The 11,531-nt window shown below is 48.0% G+C and overlaps 1 protein-coding gene across 1 annotated transcript in view; it reads right to left on the reverse strand.

Moving 5' to 3' along the window:
* Positions 1 to 375: 375 nt before the first annotated feature.
* LOC135528957 (dihydropyrimidinase-related protein 1-like) overlaps positions 376 to 11,531 on the reverse strand; it is a 22,763-nt gene continuing 11,607 nt past the window's right edge. Inside the window, exons 7-14 of the mRNA XM_064957935.1 lie at positions 8,719 to 8,787; positions 8,363 to 8,483; positions 7,554 to 7,710; positions 6,540 to 6,681; positions 5,956 to 6,126; positions 5,260 to 5,442; positions 1,237 to 1,402; positions 376 to 733 (exon numbers count right to left, since the gene is read on the reverse strand). Coding sequence (XP_064814007.1) covers positions 642 to 733; positions 1,237 to 1,402; positions 5,260 to 5,442; positions 5,956 to 6,126; positions 6,540 to 6,681; positions 7,554 to 7,710; positions 8,363 to 8,483; positions 8,719 to 8,787 — 1,101 coding nt within the window. The 3' untranslated portion in view covers positions 376 to 641. The remainder of the gene's footprint in view (positions 734 to 1,236; positions 1,403 to 5,259; positions 5,443 to 5,955; positions 6,127 to 6,539; positions 6,682 to 7,553; positions 7,711 to 8,362; positions 8,484 to 8,718; positions 8,788 to 11,531) is intronic.

The following is an 11,531-nucleotide window of genomic DNA, read 5'->3' on the forward strand; positions in this document are numbered from 1 at the left end:
CGACAACGACACATCATGACATCACAGTGGGTTCACGTTTGCGTGTCAGAGGGGTCAAACACTGTGTGTGTTTCCATTGTAATAAACTGGCTGTGTGTCTTACAGTAATGCCCCCTATATGGGCCCAAAGATGAAGAACCCTATGGGCTCTGGTCTAAAGTAGTGCACTATATAGGGAATAGGGCTCTGGTCTAAAGTAGTGCACTATATAGGGAATAGGGCTCTGGTCTAAAGTAGTGCACTATATAGGGAATAGGGCTCTGGTCTAAAGTAGTGCACTATATAGGGAATAGGGCTCTGGTCTAAAGTAGTGCACTATATAGCGAATAGGGCTCTGGTCTAAAGTAGTGTACTATATAGGGAATAAGGCTCTGGTCTAAAGTAGTGCACTATATAGGGAATAGGGCTCTGGTCTAAAGTAGTGCACTATATAGCGAATAGGGCTCTGGTCTAAAGTAGTGTACTATATAGGGAATAAGGCTCTGGTCTAAAGTAGTGCACTATATAGGGAATAGGGCTCTGGTTAAAAATAGTGCACTAGATAGGGAATAAGGTGCAATTTGTGACGCAGACATAGATGAGCCTCGAGTCTAGAATATTGTGAGGCCAAACACACAAAACAAGGAGATGTTCCCAGCTGCTTATCCCAGGTTGGTGATGTTGGATCGGCCACCAGGTGGCGCTACGATGCGTTGGCCAGAGCGCCGAGGAATGTTGTCATCAAACTGAGCCCCTGAGACAGAGAGACGGAGAAAGAGAGACAGAGAGAGACAGAGAGAGATAGACAGAGAGAGACAGAGAGAGAGACAGAGAGAGACAGAGAGTGATAGACAGAGAGAGACAGAGAGAGAGAGGGAGAAAGAGACAGAGAGATAGAGAAAGAGAGAGACAGAGAGAGAGAGAGATAGTGAGAAACAGAGAGAGAGAGAGAGAGAGACAGAGAGAGAGAGACGGAGAAAGAGAGAGAGAGAGAGAGAGACAGAGAGAGAGAGAGAAAGAGAGAGACAGAGAGAGAGACAGAGAGAGAGAGAGAGAGAGAGAGAGAGATAGTGAGAGACACAGAAAGAGAGAGAGATAGTGAGAGACAGAGAGAGAGAGAGATAGTGAGAGAGAGAGAGATAGTGAGAGACAGAGAGAGAGACGGAGAAAGAGAGAGACGGAGAGAGAGAGACTGTTTAGATACAAACACACTCACACACACCTGATAAATGTTGTTTCACCTCAATGTCCTCTTACCTGATAGGCTGAAGTTGGACTGGTGGAGGTTCCTGATTGGTGGGGGCTGTTGGGAGGTGGGTGAGGTTTTAGCAGAAGGGGAGGGGGTTATGTATTTGGGCGTGGCCAGAACATCGTACACCGGCCCGTCATACATCCCACGAGACACACCTTGCTTCCCCTTCACCTGTAGAACACACACACACAGACAGACAGACAGACAGACACACACACACACACAGACACACACACACACACAGACACACACACACAGACACACACAGACACACACAGACAGACAGACAGACAGACAGACAGACAGACAGACAGACAGACACACACACACACACACACAGACAGACAGACAGACAGACAGACAGACAGACAGACAGACAGACAGACACACAGACACACACACACACACACACACACACACACACACAGACACACACACACACACAGAGACACACACACACACACACAGAGACACACAGAGACACACACAGACAGACAGACAGACAGACAGACAGACAGACAGACAGACAGACAGACAGACAGACAGACAGGCACACAGACAGGCACACAGAGACACACACACACACAGACAGACAGACAGACAGACAGACAGACAGGCAGGCAGGCAGGCAGGCAGGCAGGCAGGCAGGCAGGCAGACAGACAGACAGACAGACAGACAGACAGACAGACAGACAGACAGACAGACAGACAACATCAAAGACTCAAATCAGAAGCATCCAGTGGAACATGCCATGTCTTGATTCTAGCTGTTATCTTATAGGCTCACCCCGGTCACATGATCAGATCACCCGCATTCAAATTGCTAAACTCCTCCCATATATGTTTTTCCCCAAAATGTGACCTCACACATTCACCGCCAAGCCCAATGAAAAGGAAGTTCAGCAGGAGGGGAGGGAGATGCGCTGCTCTGTCTGTTTCAGTAGGCTAGAAACGGTTGTCACTCTTATTTTGTCTTCTAAACCAACGGGCTTGTTTTGCAATGGGTGGTTGGAGATTTCCCTGGAGGACCAATGGAATGGTCTAAAATGTGCAAACTCCACCCAGCCGGGGCAAAATGAACTCGCTGGAGTGGGCCTTTAACCTGGGGTGCGTTCAGTTCGAATGAACGTTGCGGAACGCTTTGTACTGAACAAGGTGGGATTTAGGAGATGGATGTTCATGTGATTGGAGTGGGCCTTTAACTTGGGGTGCGTTCAGTTCGATTGAACGTTGAAGAACGCTTTGTACTGAACAACACGTTTCCTCCCAAAACATTCTTGTCTGTTTTTGAACAGACTTTGAGGCACTTTGAGGCTCCCGTTCGGGTGGGGGTGCAGCGGTGTGGCTTGAAGCAATGAGTGACATATTTAAAGGGTAGAGGTGAATTTTGAAACCACAATCTAACCCCTCCCCGTTTTCCAACTGTCCGTTTCCATTCAATTGAACGTTCCAGATTGGGGAGAAAAAAAACACTTCCTGGTTGTGTTGCATTGTGGTATATGTAGTGCCACTACCTTAGCACCGTTCATGCTCTTGATACAGCAATCCACCACTTCCTGGTTGTGTTGCATTATGGTATATGTAGTGCCACTACCTTAGCACCGTTCATGCTCTTGATACAGCAATCCACCACTTCCTGGTTGCGTTGCATTATGGGATATGTAGTGTCACTACCTTCGGTCTAGTGAGTCAGGGCAGTAACATAACGTAGCAGAAAGAAATGTCTGAAACTACATCCTGGATGGCTCTTGAAGAGAAGAGGGAAAAAACAGTTGGGGGGGAGGTTCTCTTCTGCACTGCTCAACCAATCCAATATAAGTGGAGGAGGAGTTCATTCAAATGGATTGTCTCCTTGTTAACATTCCAAAGCTGGAAGTTCCGTTTCCCATGACAACAAGAACATCTGTTGGGGACTCAGCAGAGACTAGCAGGACACAAATAACCACTATTTCACCCCATGAAGCTAGCCCAATGGTTAATATATTTCACATTTCTTGGCCATGTTCTGTTATAATCTCCACCCGGCACAGCCAGAAGAGGACTGGCCACCCCACATAGCCTGGTTCCTCTCCAGGTTTCTTCCTAGGTTCTGGCCTTTTCTACTGAGTTTTTCCTAGCCACCGTGCTTCTACACCTGCATTGCTTGCTGTTTGGGGTTTTAGGCTGGGTTTCTGTACAGCACTTTGTGATATCAGCTGATGTAAGAAGGGCTTTATAAATACATTTGATTTGATTTGATATTTATATTATTTATTTGAGTAATTAATATGTATGTTCGGGAGGATCAAAACCATGTTGTATTGTGACTGACTAATATGATGCAAGGAGATTTGTATATCAGTCAGTCTCGATTCTCCACTAAAGGGAGGCCGAACTTCCTGATTTGGGTCATTAAAAGAAGTGCTAGTGACCATGACTGAATTCAAACTTGAGTTGGTTTTCGGGGTGTCATTTTGGGTGATGTGTTTTCGCATGTGGAAAGAGACAAATTCCTTCCCAAATTAGATTCAGCAGGCTGGTGTGCAACCATGGAAAAGTTGGTTTAACTTTGGATAGCCTATCTCTGGGGTTAGTTAGGGACCGTCAATCAATTACACAATGCAAATGAGACAATATTTTCATGTTGCACAGCTTTTAGTTTTCTCATGCTTTCAATATATGTATATGAAGTTTTACAATTTATAGTTAGAATTAGGTTTTTTAAATCATTGAAATTTGGAGCTATTGGAAATTTAACATATTGACCCATGTACATTGTGTAATTTACCTGATGGTCCCTAACTAGCCACATAGAGATATCCAAAATCAAATCAAATTTACCACAGGCATTACAATCAGGTCCCGTGCAGCTGAGCTGCTTGGACAGGATTGAAATAAAGCCAACCTAATGACAACTGTTGGACAACCCAAGGACCCAACTGTTGGACAACCCAAGGATCCCAACTGTTGGACAACCCAAGGACCCAACTGTTGGACAACCCAAGGACCCAACTGTTGGACAACCCAAGGACTCAACTGTTGGACAACCCAAGGACAACTGTTGGACAACCCAAGGACCCAACTGTTGGACAACCCAAGGACAACTGTTGGACAACCCAAGGACCCAACTGTTGGACAACCCAAGGACCCAACTGTTGGACAACCCAAGGACCCAACTGTTGGACAACCCAAGGACAACTGTTGGACAACCCAAGGACCCAACTGTTGGACAACCCAAGGACAACTGTTGGACAACCCAAGGACCCAACTGTTGGACAACCCAAGGACAACTGTTGGACAACACAAGGACCCAACTGTTGGACAACCCAAGGACAACTGTTGGACAACACAAGGACCCAACTGTTGGACTACCCAAGGACACAACTGTTGGACAACCCAAGGACCCAACTGTTGGACAACCCAAGGACAACTGTTGGACAACCCAAGGACCCAACTGTTGGACAACCCAAGGACAACTGTTGGACAACCCAAGGACCCAACTGTTGGACAACCCAAGGACCCAACTGTTGGACAACCCAAGGACCCAACTGTTGGACAACCCAAGGACCCAACTGTTGGACAACCCAAGGACAACTGTTGGACAACCCAAGGACCCAACTGTTGGACAACCCAAGGACCCAGCTGTTGGACAACCCAAGGACCCAACTGTTGGACAACCCAAGGACAACTGTTGGACAACCCAAGGACCCAACTGTTGGACAACCCAAGGACAACTATTGGACAACCCAAGGACAACTGTTGGACAACCCAAGGTTGTTGTGTATCCTTAATTCTGTTAACCTACCATTTTTCCTACTGTATCATCTCTCTGTTTTGGACGAGACTAACTTTATGAATAGAATTGTTCTATTTTACACTTTATAGTCAATTTTGGCTGTAGACTAAACATTTCTGACACATTGATGCCACATAGTTGTTCTTTAATGTTGTCTGTCGAACTCGCCCAATTAGTAGCTAATACCAAAACAAGTTCTGATGGGGGTGGGGCCACTTCCTGGTTTGTGTTGCATTGTGGGATCTGTAGTTACCTTGCTCCTGGTCGTGATGCGTTGGTAGGCGTAGTCTGGGAAGGCTTGGCGGGGAATGAAGCGTCCTGAACCCTGCTGGACGCGGAGCCCCTCCCCCTCCTCATAGACCACCCTCCCCTGGGTCACCACGGCGACAGGACCCCCCCGACACACCATCCCCTCAAAGATGTTATACTCCAGAGCCTGGTGGGAGAGGGGAGGAGGGGGAGGGAGGGATGGATAGAGGAGGGAGGGAGGGAGGGAGGGAGGGAGGGAGGGAGGGAGGGAGGGAGGGAGGGAGGGAGGGAGGGAGGGAGGGAGGGAGGGAGGGAGGGAGGGAGGGAGGGAGGGAGGGAGGGAGGGAGAGAGGGAGGGTAGTGAGGGAAGGAGAGTGTGAGGGTGTGAGAGAGAGAGGGAGAGAGGGAGGGAGAGAGGGAGGAAAGGAGGGATGGATAAAGGTAGGTTAGGGAGGGAGAGAGGGAGGGGGAGAGGGAGGGTAGAGAGGGAGAGAGGGAGGGGGAGAGGGAGGGAGGGAGAGAGAGAGGGAGAGAGGGAGGGAGGGTAGGGAGGGAGGGAGATAAAGGGTAGAAAGTAGAAGAGGATTCAGTTTTTATTTTGTTGTAATTTGGAGGTAAAAGGTTTTGATCATGTCTTGGTTCCAGTTCTTCCCTCCCCCCTCCCCCCCTCACTCCCTCCCTCCCACCCTCCCTCCCTCACCGACTGTTGCAGTTTGGAGGTGATTGTTTTGGTCCTGTCTGGGTCCCAGATAACGATGTCAGCGTCAGAACCCACAGCGATGCGTCCCTTCCGGGGGTACAGGTTGAAGATCTTAGCAGCGTTGGTGCTGGTCACCGCCACAAACTGGTTCTCATCCATCTTACCCGTGGCCTGAGAGAAGAGAGGAAGAGGACAAGAAGAGAGAGGAGGACGAGAGAGAGAGGAGGAGGAGAGAGGAAGAGGACAAGAAGAGAGAGGAGGAAGAGGGAGAGAGAGGGGGAGAAGAGAGGAAGAGGACAAGAAGAGAGAGGAGGAAGAGGGAGAGAGAGGAGGAGAAGAGAGGAAGAGGACAAGAAGAGAGAGGAGGACGAGAGAGAGAGAGGAGGAGGAGAGAGGAAGAGGACAAGAAGAGAGAGGAGGAAGAGAGAGAGAGAGGAGGAGGAGAGAACGAGAGGAGGAGGAGGAGGAGAGAAGGAAGAGGGGAGAGAAGACACACTTTTAGACCAGGGTCCAGGCACACAAACACATACACACACACACACACACACACACACACACACACACACACACACACACACACACACCACAGCCTTGTCCCAGACGAAGCCCATCCTCTCCTCGATACCGTTGGTTCCTTCGGGGATCCGGGTGAAGTCATCTTTTCCTATGGCCTTCTGGGACGTGCTGTAGGCACAATGGGCACTGCCAACCACCTGCAGGTCCCCGCTTTCACAAAACATCAACACAACGTTAGAACAATGTAGAACAAGGAGAGAGAGAGAGAGACGTTGGAGAGAGAGAGACGATGGAGAGAGAGAGCGGGGGAGGAGTGATGGGGAGGATGGGAGAGAGAGAGACAGAGACAGAGAGAGAGATGGGGGGAGATATTGAGTTGTGAGCGGGAGAGAGAGGTGGAGAGAGAGAAAAACGGGACGGAAAGAGATAATTATCGTTACAGCACATAGAGTATGTTTTAATCTATAACTGTGCAGCATATCATTATAATACACATGTCAGAGAACATTAGGTAGAGAGAGGGGAAGAGAGGGAGAAAGATAGAGAAGAAGAGAGTGGTGAAAAGGAGGTAGAGAGAGAGACAGGGAGAGAGGATAAACTGTGTGTTTAAAATTATACTTTTATTGTTCTCCTTTGTCTCCTTAGAACCTAATAATACTACATGTCTGTTCAGCAGAACCTCAAAGAGAACCACACCATCATACTATCATGGTGACAGCTAGATCCGCCTGGAACGGAGGGAGGGAGTGGGGGAGTGAGGGAGGGAGGGAGGCAGGGAGGGAGGGAGGGAGGGAGGGAGGGAGGGAGAGAGGGAGGAGGAAGAGGAGGGAGGGGGTGATGGAGGGAGAAAGACAGGGAGGAAGGAAGGGAAGGGGGACGGAGAGAGGGAGGGAGGGAAGAAGATGTAGGGAGGGAGGGAGAAAGACAAGGAGGAAGGAAGGAAGGAAGGAAGGAAGGAAGGGAGGGAGGGAGGGAGGGAGGGAGGGAGGGGGAGAGGGAGGAGGAAGAGGAGGCAGGGGGTGATGTAGGGAGAAAGACAGGGAGGAAGGAAGGGATGCGTGTGTCCGTGTGCGTTGTCCCACCAGGCCAGCAGGTCTTGGAGGTGTTCTGGGGTGGTGGGGTCGGGGCTGAGCGGCGGTGATGTCACGTAGGCGGCGGCCTTGGCCCAGTTCTTGCTCCAATAGTGCGATCCGTCTGTGGCCAGGCTGGCTGTGATGGGCTCCCCAAACACAACGGAACCTGGTGGGAGGAGCCAACAACAGAACAGTGAACACACCGCAGCTGTATTCGCTAGAAAACAGAGGACAAAAAAATGAAATGGATTTGTTCAAAAAGAAACTCCCTCCCTCCCTCCATCCCTCTTCTTGTCTCCCTCCCCCCCCTCCCTCCCTCCCTCTTCTTGTCTCCCTCCCTCCCTCTTCTTGTCTCCCTCCCTCCCTCTTCTTGTCTCCCTCCCTCTTCTTGTCTCCCTCCCTCTTCTTGTCTCCCTCCCTCCCTCTTCTTGTCTCTCTCCCTCCCTCCCTCTTCTTGTCTCCCCCCCCTCCCTCTCCCCCCCTCTTCGTGTCTCCCTCCCTCCCTCTTCTTGTCTCCCTCCCTCCCTCTTCTTGTCTCCCTCCCTCCCTCTTCGTGTCTCCCTCCCTTCCTACCTTCCTTCCTCCTTCTGTTGCCAAAGAGTTTCAGTTGCAAAACATTTTGCTTGAGTGACAGACAGACAGACAGACAGACAGACAGACAGACAGACAGACAGACAGACAGGCAGGCAGGCAGGCAGGCAGGCAGGCAGGCAGGCAGGCAGACAGACAGACAGACAGACAGACAGACAGACAGACAGACAGACAGACAGACAGACAGACAGACAGACACACACACACACACACACACACAGACAGACCTCTCCTCCTGGCCTGAGTAATGGTGTCGGCAGCAGTCTTGCTCATCACCTTGGTGATGTAGATGGGACAGTTGACTCTGTTGCCGATGGTGATGGCACGGAACACTGCCTCCGCCTCCAGCTGTACCGCAACACAACACACGTTAAGAGATGGACACACACACACGTATGAACACACACACACACACACACGTATGACACACACACACACACACACACGTATGAACACACACACGTATGAACACACACACGCAAGCACGCACACACACAAGCACGCACACACACACACACACACACACACACACACACATATGAACACACACACATAAGAACACATACAGTCACACTCAAATCACCTCTCCAGGGTGACTCAGGGGGTGTCCCTCAGGTCCAGTGATTCCCAGGCTGAGGACCTTATGCTGTTCCTGGAACAGAATAAAGATCATCACCATCACCACCATCATCATCATCACCACCATCATTACCACCATCATCACCATCATCATCATCACCACCACCATCATCACCATCATCATTACCACCATCATCATCATCATCATCATCATCATCATCATTACCACCATCATCACCATCACCACCATCATCATCATCATCACTACTAACACCATCATCACCATCAACACCATTATCATCACCATCATCATCACCACCATTATCATCACCATCACCACCATCATCATCAATTATTATCATCAGCATCACCATCACCACCATCATCATCATCATCATCACTACTAACACCATCATCATCATCACCATCAACACCATTATCATCACCATCATCACCATCACCACCATTTTCACCATCATCATCACCACCATCATCATCATCATCATTGGACTGGGTTGTAATGGGGTTATGACTGGGTTATAATGGGGTTATAACTGGGTTATAATGGGATTATGACTGGGTTATAATGGGGTTATGACTGTAGGACTGGGTTATAATGGGGTTATGACTGGGTTATAATGGGGTTATGACTGGGTTATAATGGGGTTATGGCTGGGTTATAATGGGGTTATGACTGGGTTATAATGGGGTTATGACTGTAGGACTGGGTTATAATGGGGTTATGACTGGGTTATAATGGGGTTATGACTGGGTTATAATGGGGTTATGACTGGGTTATAATGGGGTTATGACTGGGTTATAATGGGGTTATGACTGGGCTATAATGGGGTTATGACTGGGTTATAATGGGGTTATGGCTGGGTTATAATGGGGTTATGACTGGGTTATAATGGGGTTATGACTGTAGGACTGGGTTATAATGGGGTTATGACTGGGTTATAATGGGGTTATGACTGGGTTATAATGGGGTTATGGCTGGGTTATAATGGGGTTATGACTGGGTTATAATGGGGTTATGACTGGGTTATAATGGGGTTATGACTGGGTTATAATGGGGTTATGACTGGGATATAATGGGGTTATGACTGGGCTATAATGGGGTTATGACTGGGATATAATGGGGTTATGACTGGGTTATAATGGGGTTATGACTGTAGGACTGGGTTATAATGGGGTTATGACTGGGTTATAATGGGGTTATGACTGGGTTATAATGGGGTTATGACTGGGTTATAATGGGGTTATGACTGGGTTATAATGGGGTTATGACTGTAGGACTGGGTTATAATGGGGTTATGACTGGGTTATAATGGGGTTATGACTGGGTTATAATGGGGTTATGACTGTAGGACTGGGTTATAATGGGGTTATGACTGGGTTATAATGGGGTTATGACTGGGTTATAATGGGGTTATGACTGGGTTATAATGGGGTTATGACTGGGTTATAATGGGGTTATGACTGGGTTATAATGGGGTTATGACTGTAGGACTGGGATATAATGGGGTTATGACTGGGCTATAATGGGGTTATGACTGGGATATAATGGGGTTATGACTGGGTTATAATGGGGTTATGACTGTAGGACTGGGTTATAATGGGGTTATGACTGGGTTATAATGGGGTTATGACTGGGTTATAATGGGGTTATGACTGGGTTATAATGGGGTTATGACTGGGTTATAATGGGGTTATGACTGGGTTATAATGGGGTTATGACTGGGATATAATGGGGTTATGACTGGGCTATAATGGGGTTATGACTGTAGGACTGGGTTATAATGGGGTTATGACTGGGTTATAATGGGGTTATGACTGGGTTATAATGGGGTTATGGCTGGGTTATAATGGGGTTATGACTGGGCTATAATGGGGTTATGACTGTAGGACTGGGTTATAATGGGGTGGGTTATAATGGTTATGACTGGGTTATAATGGGGTTATGACTGGGTTATAATGGGGTTATGACTGGGATATAATGGGGTTATGACTGGGCTATAATGGGGTTATGACTGTAGGACTGGGTTATAATGGGGTTATGACTGGGTTATAATGGGGTTATGACTGTAGGACTGGGTTATAATGGGGTTATGACTGGGTTATAATGGGGTTATGACTGTAGGACTGGGTTATAATGGGGCTATGACTGGGTTATAATGGGGTTATGAATGGGTTATAATGGGGTTATGACTGGGTTATAATGGGGTTATGACTGGGTTATAATGGGATTATGACTGGGTTATAATGGGGTTATGACTTGGTTATAATGGGGTTATGACTGTAGGACTGGGTTATAATGGGGTTATGGCTGGGTTATAATGGGGTTATGACTGGGCTATAATGGGGTTATGACTGGGTTATAATGGGGTTATGGCTGGGTTATAATGGGGTTATGACTGGGTTATAATGGGGTTATGACTGGGTTATAATGGGGTTATGACTGGGTTATAATGGGGTTATGACTGGGTTATAATGGGGTTATGACTGGGTTATAATGGGGTTATGACTGTAGGACTGGGTTATAATGGGGTTATGGCTGGGTTATAATGGGGTTATGACTGGGCTATAATGGGGTTATGACTGGGATATAATGGGGTTATGGCTGGGTTATAATGGGGTTATGACTGGGTTATAATGGGGTTATGACTGGGTTATAATGGGGTTATGACTGGGTTATAATGGGGTTATGACTGGGTTATAATGGGGTTATGACTGGGTTATAATGGGGTTATGACTGGGTTATAATGGGGTTATGACTGGGTTGTAATGGGGTTATGACTGGGTTATATTGGGGTT

This window comes from Oncorhynchus masou, unplaced genomic scaffold (genome assembly GCF_036934945.1).
Source record: "Oncorhynchus masou masou isolate Uvic2021 unplaced genomic scaffold, UVic_Omas_1.1 unplaced_scaffold_1063, whole genome shotgun sequence".
Classification (NCBI taxonomy): domain Eukaryota; kingdom Metazoa; phylum Chordata; class Actinopteri; order Salmoniformes; family Salmonidae; genus Oncorhynchus; species Oncorhynchus masou.